The sequence below is a fragment of the Artibeus jamaicensis genome, unplaced genomic scaffold (genome assembly GCF_021234435.1).
Source record: "Artibeus jamaicensis isolate MK-2021 breed Jamaican fruit bat unplaced genomic scaffold, CSHL_Jam_final contig_1998, whole genome shotgun sequence".
In the NCBI taxonomy this organism is placed as follows: Eukaryota; Metazoa; Chordata; class Mammalia; order Chiroptera; family Phyllostomidae; genus Artibeus; species Artibeus jamaicensis.
Window position 1 is genome coordinate 14,810,077 of NW_026521407.1, and position 26,837 is coordinate 14,836,913.

The following is a 26,837-nucleotide window of genomic DNA, read 5'->3' on the forward strand; positions in this document are numbered from 1 at the left end:
AGAGAGAAAAATTCCAGATGAAGATTTCATCATCTTAATTGATGGATTAAATGAAGCAGAATTTCACAAACCGGATTATGGGGATACGATTGTGTCATTTCTGAGTAAAATGATTGGAAAATTTCCTTCCTGGCTCAAATTAATTGTAACAGTTAGGACCAGTTTACAGGTATGTGTTTGCTTTTGGAACATAAATTACTTGCCTTAGAGAGTGCTTTAACTGACAAAGTTCTAGGTTCATGTTCCTTTAGTGATGAGATTTTCTAAACCTCTACCATATCCTAGAGCAGCGATTTTCAACTAGTGAGTTGCAAGAGGCACATCAGCGTGCCACAAGAATTTTTAAAACATGCAACACCTGACTATTTATCAGAGACACTGACCTCTTTTCCTTTTGATTATCAAATTAAAAAATGACAACAGCCAAATACAATAGCCATCCAGTGAATAATCAAAATTATACCTATTTTTGGTCAAATCAGCAAAAAACATTTTGGTGTGCTGCACAATTTTAGTAATTAGGTTACCTGTGCATGAGGTAAAAGAGGTTGAAAACCACTGTCCTAGACCCCTAATAAAAGATGTGATCTAGAGAGAGCACTCTCTGTAATATGACTCTTAGCTCAGATTCCCATTCCTGTTGCTCTGGATAAGTTTTGATGAAGTGTCACTCAAAATAGCATGAAAAAAAGGTGTCCACTTTTCTAGACTTTCCTGAGGATAAACAGCAATGCAAATAGAGTCTTTAATACTCTAATTTACTGTTTGACTTTTGTTTTATATTGGTTTTTTGTTTATAAAAAAAATTTTTTTATTGTTCAGTTATAGTTGTCCCCATTCCTCCCCCCATTGCTCTTCCCTGCCCTGCCTACCCACCTCTCACATTCATTCCTCACCCCCCACACCCCCACCCCACCCCGCCAACTCCATTGTCCTTATCCATGGGTCCTTGGTACATGGTCCTTGACTTGACCCTTCCCCTTCTTTCCCCTGTTATCTCCCTCACCTCTCCCCTCTGGTCACTGTCAGATTGTTCTTTATTTCCAGGTCTTGGTTCTATTTTGCTCACTTGTTTTATTGATAACTGCTATACTAAAGTCAGTTAAATACAATCTAGAGCCAGATTTCCTAGTCCCTCCCTCTGCCTCTACCTGAACAACTTTTCTATAGCATGATGGTGGACTTCTACGTGCCTTTCTCTGAGAAATACCAGCAATATTAAGGCTTGAGATTAAATTTACCACAACTAAGAGATAATGTTTTTTAAATTACCTTCTCTGGTCACTCACTGCTTATTACTTAATGGCCTGGACAAAGGACTAGGAATGTGTAACTGAGCCTGTAAAGACATGTGGTCTAAGGATAAATGACCCCACCTTCCCTGCCATCCTGACTGTAGCTGAGTTGTTTCTTTACATATTCATACTTGGTTTGGGACAAGGTTTCTCAGCCTTTTTTCCCCTAACAATCTACCTTTTTGATGAACCTTAAAGTCTCACATAGTACACACCTATCCCACTGTAGCAGGTCCTCAAATAACATCATTTCGTTCAGTGTTTTTGCTCTAACACTGATGACAACAACTTAATTCTTATTTATATCAATTAGCCTACAGTAAAATTTGATTTTATTATATGTTGTTTCACTTAAAGTTGCAGAATCTATTGATGAAGTTAACAGGACTTACTGTATTTTGCTGCAGCCCTCTCATAACCATTGCCAATGTACAGAAAATAGTCTTTACTTCCCTCCCTTTTCCCCTACTAGGCACTTAGGATTATTCCTACATATATCCAAGTAACTTTATTGCCCTCTTTGATAAAAAACTATACTTCTAACCCTGGCCACTACCTTGCAGGTGTTTGTTATTAATCACAAAGCCATTTGTATTAAAGGATGTGGCTGAATCAACGTAAATACATCTTTACAAGTATATATTATGTAGTCTACCATTATTGGTCAGTAGCTTGATTGTTAAAGATGAAGAATGAATAAAAGAAACTTCCAGGAACACAATTTCTGACTAGTTGTAGTAAATGTATACTTAGGAGATGTTATTCTCATTTATAATTTTACATAATGCCATGGGCAATCTCTAAAGACATTCTAAGCGTGGTTTAGGAGAGCGGATAACTTTAATCTTTCAGCTATGCCAAAGAACAGGAAAAGTACTATGCATATACTGTACAAAGCCCAAATCTCAGCGTCTTTATAGACTTCTCAGATACTTCATTCACTTTACCCAAGAATTTTTAAAAATTATTTTCATTGAGCTCTGACAATGAAATAATTTATAGGTCTTAAAAAATGAGCTCTCATATTGATCATTCATTATTTCCACAAACATGTCCTAAGATCTTCAGGTGTGTCAGGCATGTTCTAGGAGCTAAGGATACAACAATGGACAAGACAGTTTCTCTGCCCTCATAAAGCTTATATGAGGAACACAAACGATAAATAAGTACAAACTCAAACATTAAAATGATAGGTAGTGCTAGTGCTATGAAGACATATAAAGCAGGATGAAGGGATAAATGGGGGTGATTGTTATTTTAGACAGGGCTATTGGAAAGGCTTCTTCAAGGAGGCGTATCAAGCGATTTACCTTTTTCAAAGATTTCTTTGGCTGCTGGCTGTGTAGATAATACAATGTAGGGGATCAAGAATGGAAGCAGAAATACAGGTGACAGATGATGGTGGCTTAGAGTGGAGTGGTGATAATAGAGACCCTGTGAAGTCATATTTGAACAAAATTTTAAAGGAAAATCAAAAGACGGTGTATTGAATGTGGATGTGAGCAAGAGAGAAGATTCAATAATGGATCATGGGGTTTTGGTGAGCAACTGGGTAAATGCTGGAAAAGAGAAAGATCCCAGACACCTCCTGTGATTTGGTCAAAGTATTGCTGGTAGTACCGTTTTTTAACATGGGAAGATTTTGTGGAGGGGGCAAAATTTAGCAGTTCTGATTTGGTCATATTAAGTTTGTCTATGAAACATGCAAGTATAAGTGTTTAGCAGACAGATAAAAGATGAGAGCTCAGGGAAGATGACTAAGCTGGAAACATAAAGTTAGGCATTATCTGCATAGAGATATTAGAACCACAGAACCAAATTAACTGTTCTAAAGAGTGAATGGCTAGATAATGGGAAAAGAATGGAGACCTGAGCCCAGGTGGACTAAGAAATGAAAACGGAGCCAGCAAAAAGCCTGGGTAGAAGTAGCCAGTGTGCTAAGAGGAAGACTATGGGAACATGCTATGGTAGCAAGCTGCAAAAGTGACTCAAAGAGGAAGGTGTGATCCCCAGTGTCAAGTACTACTAAGAGGCTGAGCAAGATGAGAACTGCCGCTTAATTATTGGATTTGGCAAGGCGAAGATTATTGATAACCTTGACAAAACCATTTCCATGAAGTGATGGTGTCGAAACCTAATTGCAACAAATGGAGGAGAGAATGGTAAGGGAAGAATGAGATACAGTACACAGAGAAAAACTTTATGTGAAATTTTACTAAAAGTGGCAGCAGAGGTATAGGATTGTAGCTAGAAAAAGAAAGTATGGGGGGGCATTTGTCCGTGTGTTCCAGTAGAGTAGAGGAAATTAGTGACAGGAGAGAGAGTGGATACTTCAAGGAGCCAAATCTGTAAGCAGATAAGAAAAGGTAGAATCTAGAGCATAAGAGTCACCACAAAGCCCTATCACCTTTCCCCAATATAATGTCCAAGCTGATCACCAAGGTGCCAAGCTTTCCACCATTAGAAGTATTTCTTTGGGCTAAGGCATCTTCCAAAGGTCTACATTAAAATGCATCATTTTATTCAGAGGGTTAGAAAGCCACATTTTTACATGGTGTTCGTTGAGTCCTTATGTATTTCTCTTACTTTGCTATTAGCCATGATTTACACTGAGAAAAAAATTGCAACAAAAAAGTTATATGACACTCTATATTCTATTTATTTTAAGAATGTTATTTAGAGCATTGACCATTAAATCACTCCTAAAATGTCCTTTATGAAGAACAATACAAAATTATCTTAAGTCTCAATATTAGGAAGAGTGTTCTCTTATACAACTAATGTGTTTTAACCTATGCGTACTAATACTTGATTATGTTTTCTTCTTTAGCCACTCAGAAATTCAGAATAAATTTTGGGACCCCATAGTTTACCATAAGAGTTAGGGGAAACTGAAGGTCTTTCTCTCTGTCTCTCTCTCTTCATCTGTTTTAGGAAATTACCAAGCTGCTGCCTTTCCATAGGATTTTTTTGGATCGACTAGAAGAGAATGAAGCCATAGACCAGGACCTGCAGGCTTACATCCTGCACCGGATACACAGCAGCTCAGAGATCCAGAATAACATTTCACTTAATGGCAAAATGGACAATACTACATTTGGCAAACTCAGTTCTCATCTCAAGACCCTCAGTCAAGGGTCCTATCTATACCTGAAACTCACATTTGACCTCATAGAGAAAGGTTATCTAGTATTAAAGAGCTCTAGCTACAAAGTAGTTCCTGTTTCGCTGTCTGAGGTTTATTTACTCCAGTGCAATATGAAGTTCCCAACCCAGTCTTCCTTTGACCGGGTGATGCCTCTCCTGAATGTGGCAGTGGCCTCTCTCCACCCACTGACTGATGAACATATCTTCCAGGCCATCAATGCTGGGAGCATTGAAGGCACACTAGAATGGGAGGACTTCCAGCAGAGAATGGAGAACCTCTCCATGTTTCTAATCAAGCGCAGAGACATGACTCGTATGTTTGTACATCCTTCTTTTCGAGAATGGCTTATCTGGAGAGAAGAAGGAGAGAAAACCAAATTTCTCTGTGATCCCAGGTAAGCCATATATCTTAAATAAGCAGTTCTGAGCCTTTTTTGTATTTGTTGCATGGAGCATGAGTATTGAAAGCAGTAAGTGTTCTCCATTTAATATTTCACTTAAAGGAAATATCTGTTCTCAAGACAAGGCTATAATAAGATTAACTAATTTATTTTCTTACACGGTTATTTGTTTGAGATTCAAAGTCTGCATAGATATGTAGAATGGTCCCATACATTCCTGTATTTTACTAAATAATTTTTTCTAATTACACTGGTGATCCCAGGCTATAATTAATTTAGCCATTTAACAGACTTCTTCGGTGTACTTCAGATGTGAAGAAAGAACTGATACATTATTCATCTCTTTGACTTAGAGCAGAATTATTTTTAAATTGTCATTGCCCTTTAAAAAGTCATGCCATCGTTAAAGTCACCAATGACTAACAGCATTAAAGCTTAGCCAGTGCTGAGATTTACACTGGAAAAGGGAATCTTAAATCTCACAGTTGAAAAAGACTGGTAACCAACTGAAGTGATCAGCTGGCGTAGTCACTTTACCTTTAGATAAATAAGGTGTCATTATTCCCATTTTACTACAAAGGCCTTATGATTCTGAATCAGTTGCCCAACATCTTTAAGTGAATAGGTGGGAGAAAGGAGGGACTAGAAGAGGGATGGCAAATACACAGTATGTACCATTCCCCTGTCCTTCAGCCATAGCAGACAGTACTGATTTACCCCAGCACCCTTTCCTGATGAGCTTGACCCTGACTCAAGAATGTTTCTAAGCTCAACAAACCAGACTAAATATGAAACTGTTTCCCATTCTCCTGGGTAGAATTTAGATCTCTAGCATGTGAATGGGGGGTGGGATTCTACTCCTCTATGTCACCTTTTTAAAAGAATTATTCCTTTAATAAAGTTGGTGTTCTCAAAAGCAGGTATATTGCCGATTTCTTGGAAACAAAATACCAACAACGTAGCTGGCAAACGCAGAGCTTATTCTGGCTCAAAAAGAAGATAGGTCAAGTCAGACTGTGACTCATCAGAGAGACTAAACGTCTCTGACCATGCTGGCGTTTTATTACTCTCCTGGCATGCTCTCCACCCGGCCTTCTTAGAGACAACTGTGCTTGTGCGCATGCTGCTCAGCCTCCTTCATGCCTATTCATTAGAAAATTAGTTCCAGATTCTGATGACGATATCAAGCCAGTCAGTAGATTTCCTGGTATTTTCCCTGAGAGGGAAACTTTTAAAGAAACAAATTAGTAAAAAGAACATGAACTTTTGAGTCAGATTACCAGCAGAGAAATCTTACCTTTCCTAGGAACTGTGACCTTTGGAAAGTTAGAATCTGAGACAGTCTGTTTCTGAGACAGTTTTCTTTTCTACATAAAAGGGATAACAATTCCTGAAGTTGTTGAGAATTAAGTGAGGTTATATAGTAAGTGTAATGCCTAGAATAGTAAAGTACAAACAAAGTGTTTAGGAAATATCCTTCTTTCCTCCCTCTCTTTGCAGTAATGGACCCTTCAGGTTCACCTAACTCAGTCCTGTGGCTAATTGGAAAGGCAGCAACAGTCTTCTGCTATTAGCATTTGGGCACAAGATTTAAGAAGGAAACAAACAAACAAACAAAAAGCAAACAGTCTGTCTCTTCTATGAATTGTATGCCATTCCCAAGAGAGTTGTATTATAAATCTCAGTACTGCTATGCATAGAGTTGGCAACCACATATTTAAGAAAAAGAGACCAATCTAGAATTGCCTATGAACACTTTGAAATCACTTTCCAGAGAAACTTTGCTAGTTGATCTGCTCTTTCATCCTGGAACATAGCAGAGGATTGAAAGCTGAGGTTCAAGGTAACCAGACTACCACTGAATTAAAGTATCCTTTCAACAAATAAACCCTCAGTGGCTCCCAAAGGAGGAAATGTGGTATTTATCCAGCCATATCATCATGGCTTTACAGCCTTACCTTCTCAACATTGTTTATTAACTAGGAGCATTTCAGCAACAGGCTAATAGCACTGAGACAAGAGCAAATATTTCTAACTCCAAATGCTATGTACAGGCACACTTCAGAGATGCTGCAGGTTCCGTTTCAGACCATCACAATAAAGCTAGTCATAATCTTTCTGTTAGTAAAGGGTCATGTGCCTTCAATTTGTTAAAAAATGCAGCATCCATGAGCTCAAGAACATGAAGCACTATAAAATGAGGTGTACGTGTAGTCTGTTGCCTTGTGATTGAATAACACTCAGGCTGCTGAGGGATCATCATATATCACTTAATGGCAGAGAATAAAATAGTGGGACCAAGAGTTACCATAAAAGCTTCCTTACATTTCATTTCAGCTGGAATTTAGTCTTCTACCCAGCACCGTCTGGCACCAGCTTTGTTACTGAAAAATATTGATCTCAGAGCTTGAGTCCCCTTGGGTCAATGAGATGGAAATTCACTAAGAATTTAATGCTATTGGCAAAGCCCAAGGTGGCCTTTCAAAGAAACTGGCAGTAATTGTTTTCCATTTCAGGCGAGTTTGATTAGCAAGGCTCTCTCCAAGCAGGCTTTGTCTTTGCGGCCTTCAGCCTCTACTTCCTGTGCTGATATTCTCTACTTGTTCTCACTCTGTTCTCTACTTTCTCTTCAGTTTCTCTCTACAGCATCTAATGTATCTCAGTAAAACAGGGGACACCAACTCAGTGCCTCTGAAATCACAGCAGGTAGGCCAGTGTCTAATGTACATATCTCTGTGTAAGGAGAAATTTCAGAAGCAAGGGAACATCTCTTCTAGTCCTGGACTTTTCAACACTCACTTGTTCACCCTGAACTTGTTGGCCTTCTCAGTGCATTAGACACAGAAGAGAATATTCTACTGAAGCCAAAAGTAGTAGCTCTTCATCAGAAACAGGCCACCCAGGGAGGTGCTTCTGCTGAACTGAAGACGGTCAGCAATCTGAGGATGGGTGGTGGTGCTGGAAAGAGGAAATAGCAGACCCAGAGGTCAGTGCTGCAGTTGAGGCAGTTTTCTTGATTTTAAATATCAGACTTCCTGCAAGCAAAGAAGTGAGTTTGTTCCTCAAAGTTTTATAGCTCTTTAGCTATCTGACCCTGACTCAAAATAGGTCCTCGGAGTTCTTTTTTATCTATTGTTTGATCCTTATTGCCTGACAATGATTAATGAGCTATACCTGTATTCCTGTGCAAAATGAACCCAATAAAACTCCATTGAAGAAAAGGCTCTTTCTTGGCCCTTCTCCTTTGAGAGATAGGCCACATTTCCTCCCCAATCAATCAATCAATCAATCAATATCAGACTTCCTATTGTCCCACAGTCAGGACAGAGATTTGACACCCCAGAGAGAATGATTTACTGTTGTATAGACATATAACTGTCACAGAAAGAGATGAGTTACAGATGTCTTTTCTTGGCTTGAACAGGGTGTAGGGTATTTGTATGTGTTTGCATATGTGTGTTTATCAAACTGTAAGGAAAGTATCATTCAGAAATCTTCTGTCGCATCAAAACTTGTAGGATTTTGGATTTTCATTCTAGATAAAAGTATGCCTCTTGAAGCCCTCACAAACCTGAGACCTCACCACCTTATTCTGCCTTTTATTTTTCATCATTCATCACTGTCAAACTCTGAAATTAATCTGTCCTATATTTTATTCCCTTGAGCACTGATATATCAGATTAACTCACTAATCTAATAAACTAGTTTCTGCTGTTATGCTAATAAGAGGGAGGTAGAAAACCCATTTAAAGCAACCTATACATTTTAAGTAAGGCCTTTGAAAGAAGTCATCAGCTTGTTATCTAACCTATTAATTACTTTGCTAGTTGAAATTTGAGGCTAATAGAATAGACAGTTGGGCACCTGCAGACTAGTGGTGCTGTCTAGTTTTTAAAGCCTTGCGGTGCTGCTTAGTACTTCTGCATAGCTTTAGGCTATCCCTGAATGAATCACCAATCTATTTTTCCACTTTCTTTCCTCACTATCTCTATTTTCATACTATTTAGTCTCCCCTTGCATAGGAACAGCTTGCAGATCAACATATATATGTATAAATGGGAATACATATGGAAGATTTTTTTTACACTGTCCTAGGATAGAATGGAACACCTCAGTAGCTTCTGAGGCCAATACATTTCTATCATCACAGTTACTTTAGCAAACCTGGTTCCCTTCACTTCTGCAACATCATGCAGAGTTAGTGATCAAGTTTGCACAGATTTTAATACAGAGATTAGTACACTCAGTTTCCTTATTTATAATGATTTGATTAAAACACATAGAGCTTGTTATGAACTTCATTCAATGAATACTGACCTGCTACAATCAGAGGTTGTGATTTGGAAGCCTAATTTTTGTTGTCCTGATTTCCTCAAACTAAGAGAAGCAAATTTTATGATGAGTGAAAAAGGGAAAAGGCTACACAAATTTTACTCATACCTGTGAGAATAGTTGAGTACTTACTTGATTCTTTGTGAACAGAGTTGATATAGTAAATGGGATATTGAGATTTTTCTTAATTATTTTGGCCATGTTAGTGAATTACACACTGGAGATCTGATGCTCCAAATCCATGCCCCAGAGCAGTGACAAAGAAGTAGTTCATCAAAGGAACAAAAGAGGCCATCCTTCCTATAAAGGAAAACTAACTCTGTGCCAGGGACCTATATAGCCTGGCTTCTTATAAATACATGGGTCTGCAGTGACTATCAAGTGGTGAGTTGCAGTGTTGTGGTGATTTCGTTTGTTTGGTTTTTTTAATCCAAACATGAACCGTCAGGCCAGATGACATTTAACCTTACCCTCACTGAATGAAGCACAAACCCTCAAGTTGGGGGATGGGCTCCGCTTTCTAAAAGCATTAGGAAGGAATTCAGCAAAGTGATGGATCATGGGAAGAAAAGAAGGGTTCCTGGAACTAAATCAGCCCTTAGGAGGTTTAGAAGTGTTAAAGCAAAGAGAAGGGAGGTGTATACCAAACATCTTTTATTAGCACTTGCCTGTTAGTAGATGATCTTACCTGTCTGAAAACATGAACTGTCTGATCTCTGTTCTGGGTTTAGATCTGCTTCACTTCTAATTCTTTTCTACTACTAAGGAGAAATCACTCTTCTGATGTCATGATTTGGATGCGTGATTTCCAGGGAGAGATTTTATTGATCTGTAATATTATTGGAGATTTGTCTAATTTTTCAATAAGTATTTTTTCTTATTATCTAAGTTTCTAACTCCCTTTTGGCATCAAGAGTGAATGTGAAGTATTACTCTAGTGACCATACTTATGGTTTTATGATCATAGTTATGGTTTTATGATATAATGCAAAGGAAAGTTTCCTTACATAAAATCTAATGTGTATCTTGAAGCCTGTCCAGTTTGCCAATGCATGAATGTCCTTCCACTTTACAAATTTTTCTCTCAGCATAAATCCTGAGACCCACATCTGTTGGTCAAATAGGCAAACTGTTCCCATTATTAGCACTCTCATACCTCTGAACATGGGCAACAATAACATTTTTTCAAATCCAAAGTGAAATTTGGAAAAAGCTGGTAATCAGAATTCTCACACATATTTAAAACTGTGAACTACTTATTCTCACTGTCATAAAAATGTGTAGTTTCTAAGTTAATAACTATACAGAGAAATAGTTCTGCTTATAATAAGATGGAGGAAGAGCATCATTTTATGACTTGGCAGGCATGTAGAAGAGTCAGCTAATGAAAACAGAGGAGTTGAACTCCTATATTGGTTGATTTTGCTACAAGAAACTAATATTGCTTATATGTTTAAAAATTTATAAATTATATGGATATAGAGAGCATATGTATATAGGGTTGGACCAAAGTAGATGTATAGTTCTGAGTATGTGAAACACAGTTTATTCTTATATTATTATTTATGAATTATTTATTATTTTCCATGCAAACAACTGGAAACCTACTTTTGCCCCACCCTGCGTGTGTGTGTGTATGTGTGTGTATTTTTAAAGTGAACATGCCTGGTATAGCAAATACTGGTTCAAACAACTTCACCTAAAAATCTAAAAATAGGGACAAGTAGAGCCGATGGTTAAGGGAAGTTTTTGGTGCAGTAGCCCCCCTCATCCACATGGGATATATTCCAAGATCCCCGGTAGGCTGGTTGAAACTGTGGATAGTAGCAAACCCTATACATACTTTGTTTTTCTGTATGTACACGCCTGTGGTAAAGTTGAACTTATAAATTAGACAAAGTAAGAGATCAACAACAATAACAATAAAATACGACAATTATAGCAATATATATAACAAAAATTATGTGAATGTGGTCTGTGTGTATGCATGTCTGAGTCTCTGATAACCAGTCTGATAACTGAGACAGCTACTAAGTGACTAATAGGCGGGTAGTATATACAGTGCGGATACAGTGGACCATGGGATCATTTACATGTTGGGCAGGGTAGAGCTCGAAAGCCTGAGATTTCATCATGCTACTCAGAACAGCATGCAATTTAAAATTTATGAATTGTTTATTTCTGGAATTTTCCATTTAATATTTTCAGAGTGGTTAACTGAAAGTAACTAAAACCATGGAAAGTAAAAACCCTGCATAAGGGGGGGACGACTGTACTGAATGTTGCATAGAAAATAGAGGCTAATTTGTCCTGTTAATGAGTCTCTGAAGCAACACTGGCTGAGAGAAAAGATGGAATCCCACAGGCTTTTCTAGGTTGTCAGACTAAGATTAATGGCACAGCAATCAGGAGTTATTGCCAGCTTAGTGGGCTAGGACAGCACATAGTCTTTTTTGTGAGTAGAGCAACTTCCTCAGCTGTCTCTAGAGATTTTCAAAAGCAGATAGATCTCCACATTTGGTAAAATCAACTCTGATAGCCTTCTATTCTCTTAACCATGAGGACCCACGCTGTGAGACATGTATTCACTGTAGCATAATCTAGTTGGTTCTGTCCAAATTTTACTTATACGGATCCATTTATTTCCATCTCTACTTACCACACCCCAGGCTCTTAATGTAGGCTACTTTAAAATCCTGTTTGGCCTCCCTTTCAATCTATTTCACCAGCAGCCAAAGTGATTTTTAAAAACACAAATCAGATCATGTAACCTCCTCTGAAATCCTTCAGTGGTTTTTTTGTAATTAGAATAAAATCAAAGACAGATTTTTAAAAGCCCTGTGTTACAAAGATAGCTTCTGCCTACCTCTCTAAATTGAGCTCATTCATTCTCTCACGCACAATTTCCTGGTCATAATTGGTCATCTGCCAGTTCCTAGAATTTGCTAAACTCCTTCGCACCTCTAGGCCTTTGCACTTAACAATCCCCTCCATCTGGAACTCACTTTCCCTTGCTCATCACATGGCAAGATCACTCACGCCTCCTCCAGATCTCAGCTTAAATGCCACCTCCTCAAAGAGACTTCCACTCGTCACCTTATCCAAGTGAGTCTCTTGTGGTTTTCTTTATCATAGCAACCTTTTCACTTTCTAACATTTAACACATTTATGTATTATTAATTTATTAAATGTGAATACTTCTTTCTTGTTTACTTTCCCCTGTAGAATGTCAGGGAGCTCAAGTGAGGACAGGAACTTCTTTTTGTCATACACATCTTAGTCTTCCTAATGATTTCTACAATGCCTGACCAGAGTAAGCATTCAGTAAATATTTTTTATAATGAATTAATTAGTGAACAAAAGAATGGTAAGAGGTACTAATTTTAAGCTTGCAACAAAAAATATCTGAGAAACTCTTCTCATAGTTCAAGGCAGTGTCTTTTGTGCAGTCTTTTACCATATGTCAGTAATAAGAGAAGATAAGCATTTCAGCATACATTCAGTGAACATTTATTATGTAATATATGCAAGGCTCTGTGTTAAGCACTGCAGGGGCTACAATATGAATAATATAGATCTGTCTACCAAGACTTACAGCTTAGTCGTTTTAACAGACATATTTGTAACTAGCAAAGTGCTGTACTAGTAGTACAAAGAAAGAGCTAAGGAACATGGAAGAGGAAGAGAGAAGTGATAAATCTTCCTGTGCCTACTGTTGATGTTTCAAACTGCAACAATTCAATAGCCCTTCTGCCTCATGAGGCCCCGCCAGCTGCCTGAAGAGTTCATTGTTGGAAGAGAGGCGTCCATTTTCCTCGGGCCACTGATGCATTAACAGAACAGAAGGGCAATAGGAAACTGTAAGGCAAAGTGGGATAAAGCAGTAAATCTCTGCAAAGCGTATGTTTAAAAAGAAATGATGTTCCACCCATGTCTACAAAGGTAGATCTTGACCATAATTTACTTAGTCTGCTACTTACAGTTTACGTTCATCAGGCTGTCGTTTCCACATTGAATAAGGAACAGTAAGACAAGCTGACTAGAAATACATTTTGTATTCAGGTTCCATGAGAAGAACATGCCAAAGTAATTGCTGACAGATAGCTAAGAGGAAGGAGAGAATTTTTGCAAAGATGTGTGGGTGTCATTTGCTGAGAATCGATAGCAACAAGCAGACTGTAAGGCAGCAGTCACCAAAGTTTAACTGCAGGCAGAATTTTTAAGATGAGAGGCTAAAAGATCAGAATTGTCAATCTATTCTCAATATTTGAGTCATCGTCACACTCATTTCACAGCTGAACGATAGCAACAGAGATGCCTGCGAATTCAAGGCTGAGTTGGGTAGTGAATTGGAAAGTGGATCTAGAAGTCCTCATGTTGCTCTTCCTGGAACCCATCTGCTTAGCATTTATTCATTCATGAAACATTTATGAAGCGTGTACTCTACACCAAGGACTGTGTTATACATTAGAGAAGGTGAATAACTTAGGTGAGTAACACACTCCCAGCATTAAAGCCATTACCCTCTAAAGGGAAGTCAGACACACAGCAACCAACAATAGTGCCATAGTAAAAGTACCATAGGAACCTAGACAAAGAAGAAATACTTCGCATTAAAGGTGGCATTCGAGTTCAGCCTTGAGGGCTGAGTTTATTAAGGAGCATTGAAGTGGGAGAGCATTGTAGACAGGCAATGAAAGTGATAGCAGGAGCAACAGCAAGTGTGAAGATTTAAAGTGCCTTTAGGAAATTGTGAGAAGCTGTGATTAGAGAGTAAGACACTGGTCAGAAAGAATGACAGGAGTGTCACTAGGAAAAACAGCCTTGAATTCCATGTTTTAAGACCTTACAGCCCTGGCTGGTGTGGCTCAGTAGATTGAGTGCTGATCCGCAAACCAAAAGGTCACTGGTTCAATTCCCAGTCAGAGCACATGCCTGGATTGCAGGCTAGGTCCCAGTCTCTCATACATTGATGTTTCCTTCTCTTCCCCTCTCTCTAAAAGTAAATAAATAAAATCTAAAAAATAATTTTTTTAATCTGTTAAAAAAAAGACCTTATAGTTTATTCTGTAGATAATAAGGAGTCTCTATAACTTCAACGAGAAGAAAACAATGATCATATAACTCTGGTGATGTGAAAAAAAGCTCTGGTAAGAGGTATTTGAAAGACAGGTTGAGGAGAGGAAAGACTACAGGGAAACTAGTTATAAGGTTTATAGCAATAGTCTAGGTGAGAAACGCCAAGACCTGTAATGTGAGAACAGAGAACAAAGTATGTTTGGAAGAGACATTTTGGAGAAACTTAGAAGTACTTGGTGGTGTGGTGTAGTGTGTGTGTGTGTGTGTGTGTGTGTGTGTGTGTGTGTGTAAGGTAAGGGTGAAGGGATCAAAAGTGACTTCAACACTTAGCTCGAATGGCAGGGAATAGTGAAGGCACCATCCAACTGAAAGCATTATGAATGGGGGAGGGATTCTAGCATGAACAAAGGCAGAAGGAAGAACAGGCTGTAGGGAGACGGTGAGTCCTATTTTGAACATGTATAATGAATCTCCAAGATGCACAGATATTTTTAGGCCTGTGGCTTTGGAAAATAGGAAAAAGGAAAGCTCGGGCACGGAGTTATGGATTTGGAAGTTATCAGCAAATAACTGAGAGTAGAAGCCATAGGACTAAACAAGATCACCCAAGTTCAGAGTACAAAGCAGGAAGCTTAAGAGCATGATAACAATATTTATGCTTAAATGCTAGAATAAAATGATGAACCAAATAATAACCAACAAGGGTAATATTAGAGTTGGAAAGAGAAACAAAAGACAGTAAGGTTGTGGAAGTCAAAGGAAATTTTTCTTGGTCAGGTCTGAAGGAATGAATAAAATTTCTGCCTATATTCCATTAACTGGAACTCAGTCACATGACTTTCTTGAACCCTTGCAAAGTAGCTATTCACAACAGCTCTTGGCTATGCAAGGGAGCACAAATCTTTTGTAGGCAGCTATCATCTCTGCCCCATAATTCTGATCTCACTAGATCTCCCTAAATAACTCTCGACATTTACTGCTATAATATAAAAACATTTCAGACCAGCATATATTATTTCAGCTCGAATTGTAAGATAAATAAGATAGACTTTAGCTTTAAGCAATTCCTTGCCAGCTGGCTATAACTATATCACTTCATCACATCTGAGCACTACACAGAGGAATATCAAAACACCTCAGTACTGTTTCTCTGAAACACTAAAGTGTTATATATCAAGTTTGTCATTGTAGGAGCTAATGAAATCTATGTGATACACATCAGTGACTACGACTAGAACAATGGAGGAAAAAATATCCATGCTAGAAATATTTGAGTCCATCTGTTAGCATGTTTCAGTGCTACAAATAGAAACTTTAAGACTGGTTTCCTCCCTGGGGTGCTAAGTGAAAATCTACTAGAGAAACAAGCATAGAGCCATTGTATGTTTTGTATAAAACAACTGTTATTCAACTTCCAAACTGTTCAGTGGGCAGTGGGGAGGGAGGGTGATTCTTGCTTTACAAATTTTTTTTTCTTTAAAAGACTTCATAGCTCTCAACTCTTGAGGTATAGGAAAATGGGTCATCATGTAAGGGTAGCTCCTTACTGCTCTGTAATCCATAGTTGTCCAAGAATATCACTTGTCTCCAATATGGAGGGGCTGCAAGTGAGAATGGAGGTAGAATCTACTCTCTGCTATTCTGTATACCACCTCTGTGCCTTTTGTCAGATATATATGTATATTCATTCTTCCCTTTGCACTGTCCCCTAATAAATGTATATATAATCCAATATATATGTGTATGTGTGTATATATATCAGAATATATATATACATATATAAATATGGACAGGGAACAGTGCAAAGGGAAGAATCTTCAACTCTGACCTGTGAGTGATTCTCTCCCCAAATATCTAAAATCAAATATACCTTGAATGTAAGGTGTAGTATTGTCCTGAAAACCTTTGTCTACATAAGAAATTTATGTTCTTCCTGTTAGCTTAACTTTACCTTATTTCTTAAGGACTGATTAGCTATGTCCTTATCAGTCCTCTATGCCTCAAGTTACATATCAAGTTTTTCCTGCATTGACTTAACAGTGAATGGCACCCAACCCCAATAATTTTCCCCATTCTTGGATTTTTCTTTTGGCTCTAAAGGTATAAAGTGGAGTTGAGGTGTAGAGAGGTAACGATTTGGGTTGAGAACAGGGTATCACATTTCATCCTCCACACATTAAAGATTAAAACTCTGTTTGAGCACACAGTCATCTTCCAATATGTTTTAAGTTGTTTATGGTTAATGTTCATTCCTTTAGTTTAGCACTATGCTAGTTACTGCGGAGGATATAAAATACGCTTTATTTAATATAATATACCTCAATTCTCACCAGCATCCTAAGAGATAGGTATTACTATCTCCATCTTACCGAAAGGTTAAACAGCTTATCCAAGCTTATAAAGCCTTTAAGTGACAGAACTAGGATTTGAACACAGGACTCCTTGCTTTTCGGTGCAGAGATGAGGAGGCAGCCCTGTGAGTGCCGACGGGGCGGTCGTCAGGGTGACTGGATCGCCAGGTGTTCTCATCATCAAGCTGTGCTGAAGCCATTCCTCACCACGGCCCCCCACTGGTCTTTATAATCACACATGAACCCACATTAGAGTTGGTTTTGATTACCATCCTCCTTAGTAATAGAAAGGAAACACAGTCGTGTTCATTTATACCTGAAATCACATCACACTGACTAAGGATCTTTCTTTTTTTTAACTACCCTCTCCCAAAATGCCACTCAAAAAATGTCAAAATTAATGGTTGTTCATTTTAATTGTGTTAAGAATTCAGAGTTTACACTCTACAAATAAACATATTTTTCTTCATTTTTTTACCTTTTCACCCAAATTTGCCCAGCAATGAAAACCAAGTTGCTAAACGTGTCAGTGTGGTAATGGAACTAGATTTCAGAAGACCCTGGGTTTTCGTTTTCTCTTTTACATCCCGGCCACGTGAGCTGGGATCTGTCCTTCAATCTGGCTGCGTCTCCATCCTCTACCGTATTAGGAGGAATAGCTGCTCCTATCCTGATAGTATAGGTGTTTGTGGAAATCTATATAAGTATTAAAAGTATTTTGAAAACCACAAGGTAGTGTAAGGTATTACTACTTATTTGTTCATTCTGCAAATAATTATGCCTGTTACCTAGGAGCCACATATGTGAAAAAACATGGCTTCAATGCTCAGCACAGTCTAGTGGGAGGACTGACGTACAGATAGATGCACAGGTGCTGTAGCAGAGATGCGCACCAGGTGCAATGAAAGCCCGATGGAAAGTATCCCTGACTCTCTGGGGGGACCAGGAGAGTCTTCACAGAGGAGGTGGTGTGAACCAAGGCTTGAAGAATGAGAAATAGTCTGCCCGATTAACTAAACAGGGAAGAAAATTCCAGGCAGAAGGAGAGCATGTTTGAAACTCTGAAATAGTTTCAAATGTCTGGCATTAGACATTCAAGGTAAGGAGGTAAAAGACAAATAGACAAGGAACAAATTATGAGGAGGCTTTGAAAACAATGCTGAGGAGTTTAGATTATGTATAGGAAGAAATATAAAGCCATTGAAGAATTTTAAGCAGAATTTTGATCAGGTTTCTACAATGTAGATTATTGGCATGGGCCAGGGAAGAGGCTGTGGAAAGAATGCATCTCTTTCAGTAATGTAGGAGGGAAAGGGCGAAGGGAGGAGAAAAACAACCGCTAGATTTTATGCCTAAGTGGCGATATTCAAAAAGTAAAGGAGTCTTGAGGGAATTTGGTTTGGAGGGAAAGCTTCAACTTCAGTGTCCTTTGACTGGTCATTTGGAGGTAGAGGGATCCAGCAGGCAGTTAGAGCAAAAGGAAATGTCGGTGAAGCAAAGGAGTTACATCACTGAAGGAAATGGGAGGAAAACTACCAGAGTAGTGTCACAGATGTTAAGAGAAGAGACAGTTTCAAGGTAAGTAGATCAATAAGACCTACTACTAGAGAGAGAAAATAAAAAGAAACATTATCAAAGGCTACAGGAAAATCAATTAAGAGGCAACTAGTCATCTTAGAGGAAAGTGAGACTAGGATTCAAAAGGAAGTGACTTTAGGAGTAAGATTATGATAAGAAAAATAGAAGTAATACAGACAAATGTAGTGTAACACATTCAGACCATAGGTTAGCCAGTGGCACCATTTTTTGTCATTCTTCTGTTGTATTTTTTTTCCATTACCATTTATCCCCCTTATACCCTCTCCCACATATTTTATCAGAACAGTAAGGTAACAAATGGAAATGCCAGCATATAATGTAAATTGCTTTTACCCTTTGTGTTCTGAACACTACAAGCTTTGAGTCCAGTGAACAGATCAGAGTCATTCTTTTATGAGTAATGTAGTTTGCTTGTATCCAAAAAGAAATGAACTGCCGTGTCTCCTTCATCTTTCCCTTGGCCTGTATTGCTTCTTGTTTCTCCTGAGTGCCTGATCAGCAACAAGACAAGCACTGTATGTGTAGCTAGCTGAAATGTGTACTAGAGAAATGCAAACATCTTACCAGGATGTTTTAGTTATGCTAGTAAAATAAAAGCACTAGGGCAAAGTCAATTTTGTATCTAGCTGAAAATTCATTTCTTTGTCAGATACAACCTTTTTTCCTTACTTCTGAATGGCATGGGTTCTCATTAACAGCCTGAAGCATGGGTAGTAGATCAGAGGCCTGAATTCAAGAGTTCTAGTCACTCTGCACAGCCATGGATGAGTTACTTAAAGTACAGTTCTTATACCAGGGAGGCTACAGTAATTTCAGGGTTAATAACTGGGTAGGATTTTGAGAACTTGAAATAGGGCACTTTATAAATGCACTTTATAAAATCTTCTAACTTACCTATGCGCTATAAAACAGCCTATCAGCTAAATAGGGCTTTAAAGGGATAAATAGAAGTTCAGTAGCAAATTCCAGATTTCATGAGTATGAGATAACCTGGGCTCATACCCTCAGATGATACTGATGGTTCCATGAAGGCTATACTTGTCTCAGACATTATCTCAGTTAAATAACTTCCCTTCCATTATGGTTAATCTTATCCCATCAAATAACTACCAGAATTTGGAAATTCTGTGAGGCTCAGGATTAGAATGTGGCAGAATTTTTTTTTTTTTTAGTCTTATTGGAATGAAATCTCTAGGAGATGATTCCTGTAAGATGGGAGCTCTCCCATCCCCTGTTCTCCAGGTTCTTCACTGAAACCGAAAAAATGAAAAATAAAAAAATTTTAAAAGAACTAAAGAATGTGTTTGTTTTTCAGACTTCAGTGTGAGATATCAAATGTTAAGCCTGACAGAGTAGCCAGTGTTCAATGTGGAAGAAAATCATCCAGTAAACACCCGGGCCTCCTTTCAGAGAAGCGTGACCAACAAAAATTCACTCGCCACTTTTTCCTCCTGTTGGATTAACTCATGGGATTTGAAACTGAGATCTTGGGTTCACTTCCCTTGTCGATTACCCTTCAAAGGAGAGGAATAGCGGAGTTGCGCTACCAGTGGCATAAGGAACTGCTGACCACTGACCGGGTGGGGACTAGGGAGGCAGGCCTTAGTGTCCACAGTTCTACAGGCTGGAGCCAGCGCAGTAGGAAGGTGCATCCCAAAGGTGATCCAGTGTCCATTCTTTAATGCCCAGATTTTTTCTGCTTCCCAAAATTTATGGAGAATTCGTATATGCAATATGCTTTAGGCACTCTGGAAAATATATAAAACTTAGAATTTCTGTCACAAGTGTAAAGAGAATATACACATAAACCCTAAATATACACACATATACCCATACATACATTCACACTTCAAGGAGTATTTTGCTAGATCTTTGAGATGGAAGAAATAGAAAATTCCAACTCAAATGGATTAAATAATGAACTTATTACTTCATATAACAAGAAATCCAAAATTAGGGCAACTTCTAATGCTGTACAGTCAGGGCTCAGGCTCTATTTTTCTGAAGTTCTCTCAGCTTAGTGCTTCCTTTGGCTTTGTCTTAGGCCAGCTGCCCCATGGCTCCAAGAGGGCTGGAGCAGTCCAGGGCATCAGGTGCCAGTAAGACAACATGCAGAGGCACAAAAGGGGTTTCCCTTTCGTAACAGATTAGGGATCTGTTCCGGAGACAGGGAAAAGTGGATGCCCTCAGGAAACTGCCGTTTGGTAAAGGAAAGCACACTAGTAGTGTAGCAGGTACTGTACGAGAGGTATACCACCTCCCAGTTCTGAGAATAAAGTACTCCCTTTTCTATACTGGAGGAGCAGGGTAGCTGCTGATCAGAGAAGACTTACTGGGGGAAGAGGTTGTTAATACAGTTTGGGGTGTGTTGAGTCTGAGGTGCTCCAGGACCTCCAGGTGGAGAAATCCAGTAAACAGTTGGGTGTATGTGGATCCAAGGCTGAGAAGCCTAACTAGAGAAAAAGAGGATGCAGATGGTGGGGAAGGCACTGGGGAGGGGTGAGCTCATCCAGAGGACGGGCGAGATCCCAAGGAGGACTGACATTTAACGCATGGGTGAAAGAGGAGTAGTTGACAGAGACAGAAAATAAAAATGAAAGTCTTTTAATGTCATCTGTGTGTGGGATGGGTGGAAGCTAACTAGAAATGACATTTTGTGATATTCACATGTGTGATTTGGGTAAAGGACTGGTAAAAGCTAGGAACCTTCCAGTAGCCACTCGTTGCCCAGTAGCAGGTGTCCTCCCCTAAAAAACTGGTTGAATGAAGCAGAGTTTTGTTGGAGGTATGGCAAGACCTGAACAGTCTCCCACCAAAGCAGAACTGGGGCATTAATGTTTCTAAAACGAGTCTCCTTTTCTTTGCAGGAGTGGTCACACATTACTTGCCTTCTGGTTCTCCCGCCAGGAGGGAAAACTAAACCGACAGCAGACTATTGAACTGGGACATCACATCCTCAAAGCACACATCTTTAAGGTAATTAGAGAAGTTAGAGGCTTTTTTCTTTCCTTCTACAGCAGAGATCTCCTTAGTGCTGTGTTTATGAAGCTACTGTTATTTCAGTGTAGTCCTTACTTTCTGAAATTATTTTGTTGCAGAGTTGGTACATCTCCTAAAAAAGTATGGCCTGTTCCTCCCTAGGCCTTTAGAAAGAAAAACACATTTGTCATCTCCCCATTTAGCAGATGGCTAGGCTTTCCAGGAAATGTGCGTGTATAATCATTTACGTGAGCAGTACGCACGTGCGTATTCAATATATGACCTGCGATCTCCTGAGGAGTCATATTGTCCCAATCACTTGCAGGTTTTCACAATGTCTAAAAAAGTCACTGAGAGCAGTTACACTTTCAATTTTCATATAATTCTTTCAGGGAAGATTTTAATACTCCTAGGGCTGCTGTTTTCAAACTGTCTGGAACCAACAGTAACCTTCCTTTGAACTTCTTAACTTCTCCCATTCTCTCTTATAATCTCAGTTTTTCTCCCAGTAGTTTCAAAACTTCTGAGTAGCATCAGCTTCCCTCTCTCAACATTCCCAGGCTGGAATGGAGGACCCAGAGGAGGGTGCGTCATTCACTGTTTGTGCACATATGCATCCGTTTACTCAGCTCTGACCGAGGCGTTGTCTCAGATACTAGTGCTGCAAAAACAAGAAAAATACAGCCCCTAATCTCAAGGAAGGTATAGTGTTGATAGTAGTATGGGGTAAAAATGCAAAGGTTGAAGAAGAAATGATCTCCTGATTTTTCTAGCCCACAGTTTGCTAGAAGTCTGCTACTTCCAGTCCCTACAATCTCTTCAGACTCCTTTTTCTGACTCAGGATTGAGAGATGCAAGTATCTTAAACAGTTCTCTGGGTCGGGCTTCCTCCAGGAGATGCTCTTAAAGTATTTCTCTTCAAAGAGAAAGATGGCAATAAGGGCAACTCCAAGAGCCTAGCAAGTTCTTCCCAGCATATAAGCACACAGCTAGAGAAGGCTGTTCATCAGATAGACAAACATGAACCCACAGTGACAGGTCCTTTATTTAAATCATAATTGTCTTATCTAACAAATCACTGTACTAAAAATGATCTTACCCAGTAACCTTACTCAGTGGGAGCAGAGTGGGACTAAAATAACAAGTAAGGTGGCTCAATCCAGTTTCAAATGGCCCAAAAAGTATCTGCTACTTAAACAAACTCTGAGGTCATTATCCTTCAGTTGGATAGGAAACTTACCTTTTAAGCACCACCACTTTAAATGCTTAAGCTTGTAGTATCACCATCCACCTGGTATTAGATGCAAAGAAATTTATCCTGTCTTTTCTGTACCATAAAATAAGCACCACATTAACAGATAAATGATATGAACTTTTGTTTGACCCACTGTGATTTTATCCAACACACAGAGACCTACGTTCTAACCATACAGCCCTGTCACTGACACAGTTTTATCTTATATTGCTACAGACAACGTGGTTGCCTGAGATAAGAGTGGCTCCCTGTGTGATTCAGGCCATAAATACTCGGGTGTACAGCATAGGTGTTGACATGACTGCGAGCTAGAGAATGCAACCTCAGACTGGTTTTCCTGATGCTGCACTTTTAGGGTCCTTTAAATGCAGAGTGCTCCCTGTTGACAGGCTTTAGCTTCTCCCAGACTGCTGGGCTTCTCTGTGCCCTTCAACTGGGGGTTATGAAAAGGCAAAAATAGTTTCTGTGTTTATAACCAGTAGTACTTAGACCTTCTAATCATCAGTGATGTGTAGTCCAATTTTTGTTTCTTTCCAATTAATTTTAAATTTCCCTTATTGTATCTTTCTTTGTGAAAAATTACAAATAATACCATTAATCCCTCTAAAAATAGGAGGTTGGGGGTCTGTAATTCTGGAGATTTGGCTGGCTATGGAGCCCATTTCATTCTTTTTGCCTCTAACAGCTTTACTGATGTATTTATATACCATAAAATTTGCCCATTTTAAGCGACTTGTAGTGTATTTAGAGTTGTGTAACTGTCATCACTATTAGTACCTTTACATCATCCTAAAAGTAAACTTTGTGCCCATTTGAAGTCATTCTACATGCTTCCCCCAGCTCCTGGCATCCATCATCTACTTTTTTTATCTCTATAGATTTCACTTCTCTGGATGTTTGTGAATTGTGGCCAGAGATATTTCAATCTAGTTTGTGGGGCAAGGTGTTTCACTGGTTTGGATCTATTCACTAGAAGGATTTCGGAGTGCTCTTACAATTAGCTCCCTAAATGTTGCCTTCTAAAATGTTCCTTTGTTTGGTCAGTCCTGTAGCATTTCTTGCCAGAACTATTGGCCAGGGGGGAAAATACTGTAAGAAGACACCTAAAAGGTAGAAAGAAGATCCTTTGACATCAGCCAGAAAGCGTGGGTTCAAGTACAGACTCTGCCATTTACCTTAAGCAATCTCAGTTTTCTCTCTCATCTGTAAAATGGAAACAATAACTGTCAAGATTGTTGTAAGGATCATACATATAAAATATGGAAGGTACATAAGAAAATGCAAAGTACTAGACATATATCTAATACAAAGCTTTACGATTCAAATTATTAATAAAAATCCCTTTCCTGACAATAAAACTTATTAACAAGCATAAATTTTAGATGGTAATATCACTCTTTCACTTCAGAGATTCATAGCATCCTCTATAGCAGTGATTAGCAAATATGGCTTTGCAGTCCACCGAGTCTCTATTGAAACCACTTAACTCTGCCATTATAGCTCAAAAGCAGCTAGAGACAATACAGAAATAAATGGGTGGGTGTGGCTGTATTCTTGTAAAACATGACATAAAAACTGGTGGAAAGCTGGATTTGGCCTTGGGCCATAGTTTGCCAACCCCTTCTCTACAATAAAAGGCACCATTCCATTTATTTACCAGGATCCTTTTATTATAACAAAGCATGGCCAGGATAAGAAGAGTAATAATCCATTTGAGACACTTGGATATCTACAAGTGGGTTATTGATTATATATTTGTAAATAATTTACATTAAGAAATTCATTGAATAATCCCCAAGATTAGTTTTTCCCTCGATCTTAAGGTACGTGAACCATTAGCTAAGATCCTTAAGATGAGATTGCTCTTGCTTCTTCGTGCTTTCTTTTTCTTCATGAAGAAAGCATGAAGAAAAAATACTGAGCAAGCTCTCTACTGGCTGGTAAACAGTGTTATAAATTTAGATTCTAACAAATTTTTAAGAAAGGGTCTCCATTAACTATTCATCTCTCGCTGTGCATACAATCATTCACCACGTAAGTACCTACATATATAATATGTATAATTAATTGTACAGTAAATTATTTACCCCATGGATATAAGCAAGTACACTTAATTATTAATATTACATAAAATATAACTGAAGCTTGAAACATAAATTACTTATTACTTGCCTGAGCAATAGTTTTAAATACTGAAAAGACTTTTTCTAGTTACCTGAACCTAAAGGTCTCATTAAGAACCCATCAGTTTAGAATTTAATTATCTAGGTATTTTGCTACATCCTGCCTGGTAATGGAACCTGCCTGTCACCTTTGTCAAGCTGAGTTCAACCAAACTGAACTTCTTTCCTCCCATACCTCATAGGAGCAAAGGGCCAACCCCACCAAGCAGAGGAAATCAGGAGACTAGCAGGTTCGTGGTACGAGTAAAGCTAATACTACAAATCCTAGGCCCTAGCTCTGTATTTCAGACTTATTTCCTATGCATTTACTCCAGCCTCACTGGGACTCTCAGTGCTGCTTTGTGATCCATTTACTGGACCATTTAGTGGAAGTTCATTTACCAAGGACTATTCTTACTCAGCTCTTTTTCCCATTTTTTTTCCTTCTAGCTCTTAACCAAATTCACTGATTAAACAAACAGCCTGACTTATGAGTCATTGAAAAAAATAAAGCCATTGAGTATGTCTTCCTTTAACTACTCTCCTCTCACCAATAAGTCTATATCATCATCAATTTCTGCCTCTCTTTTTCGCATCGCAGGAAGAGATGTCCCTATTCCTCTCTTTTTAAAATTTATTACGAAACATTTCAAACACATAAGAAAGCACAGATAATTGAATAATCAAATATTACCTACTGTTTTAAACAGATGTTAAGATTTTTCCATGTTTGCTTCAAATCTTTTTATTTTTAAGAAACAAAAATGTAACAAGTGCAATAGAAGCTTACTTTGTATCCTCTTATCCCACTGCTCTCCCTTCTCAGAGATCATTTCTACCCTTGAATTAACATGTGTTCTTCTCATCCATAATTTGTACTTTTCCAATGTGGATATGTATTCATAAACAATGTACAGAATTATTTCATTATATTTAAACTTGGTATAAATAGTATCACGCTTTTTATAACTGTGTGTATTTAAGATTTATCAAGAGATCTAGATCAGTGGTTTTCAACTTTGGTGATGCAGTAGTCCCCCTTTATCCTCGAGGGGTACATTCCAAGACCCCAGTGGGTGCCTGACACCGCAGACCATACAGAACCCTTCACCTCTACTGGAAATGTGGCAGCAGCTTCTTCATCAGCAGATGTAGCCTTTCTCCTAATTTCTACATTTTTCAGCCCAGCCCTATTCCTGAATCTGTGGGACCATCCCGTACTTTCAGTAAATGGCCAGGTGTCACTTGTCCCTTGCTGACATCTTTTCTGGCACAACACATCACCATCCATCAGAGCACATTCTCCATTCAGTGTCTTCACCCACGAATTTAATGCTCTTTCTATCCTAATTAAGCGTTTATCACACACTGTGGCCATAACTCTTGCAGTGGAAGGTACAACGGTAGAACTAACATTGTTTCTTTTTCCTTCTTAGCAGTTTCACAGAAAAAAGATTTGTCCTCACAGTAGATCTTAACAACTTCAACATACAATTTTTTTTAAGTCGAAAACTTCCACCTTTTCACATAAAGGAAGCACTTTATGGCCTCTCCGTGACATAATTCAAATAGCCAGCCAGCACACTTGTGTTTCAGGCCATTATGAAGTGAGATAAGGGTTACCTGAACACAGGCACTGCAGCACTGCCGCGGTCCATCTGGTAACGATGACAGCTGCCACGGGGACTGGCGGGCAGGTGTAGTGTGTGCAGCGCGGACATGTGAGACAAAGGGCTGACTCACCTCCCAGCAGGATGGAGCCAGACAGCACAAGATTTCATCGTGCTACTCAGAGTGACGCACAGCTTCAACTTATGAATTGTTTATTTCTGGAATTTTCCATTTCATGTTTTCAGACCACAGTTGATCACAAATAATTGAAACTGCAGAAAGCAAAACTGCAAATAAGGGGGGACTACTGTACATTAGATTTTCCTGGGGAACTTGAAACACAAACACGTATTTCTGAGCCTTGCTCCCAGAGATCATTATTCATTGTTCTGGAGTATATAACCCAGGCTTTTATTTTTAGTTAATGTTTTCTTTTTTAGAGCAATTTTAGGTTTATAGAAAATACAGGTTGTTCTCATATACTCACTCCCCCTGCCACATCTTACCCTATTATTAACATCTTGCACTGGTGTGGGACATTTGTTACAGGTGATGAACCTACACCGACATACCACTAACTGAAGTCCGTAGTTTACATTAGGGTTCACTGTGTTGTATAGCTCTAT

The 26,837-nt window shown here is 38.7% G+C and overlaps 1 protein-coding gene and 1 non-coding gene across 6 annotated transcripts in view; one reads left to right on the forward strand and one right to left on the reverse strand.

Annotated features, from left to right (window-relative positions):
• The window catches only part of TANC2 (tetratricopeptide repeat, ankyrin repeat and coiled-coil containing 2), a 329,189-nt gene that overhangs the window by 265,862 nt on the left and 36,490 nt on the right, over positions 1-26,837 (forward strand). For all 5 annotated transcript variants that reach the window (XM_053655892.1, XM_053655895.1, XM_053655899.1 and 2 more), the window contains 3 exons: positions 3-169; positions 4,230-4,837; positions 21,072-21,180. In XM_053655892.1, coding sequence (XP_053511867.1) covers positions 3-169; positions 4,230-4,837; positions 21,072-21,180 — 884 coding nt within the window. The remainder of the gene's footprint in view (positions 1-2; positions 170-4,229; positions 4,838-21,071; positions 21,181-26,837) is intronic.
• Positions 8,928-9,060, reverse strand: LOC119036372 (small nucleolar RNA SNORA66). Its single transcript, XR_005079978.2, has one exon. It is a non-coding gene; the product is annotated as a small nucleolar RNA SNORA66 (small nucleolar RNA).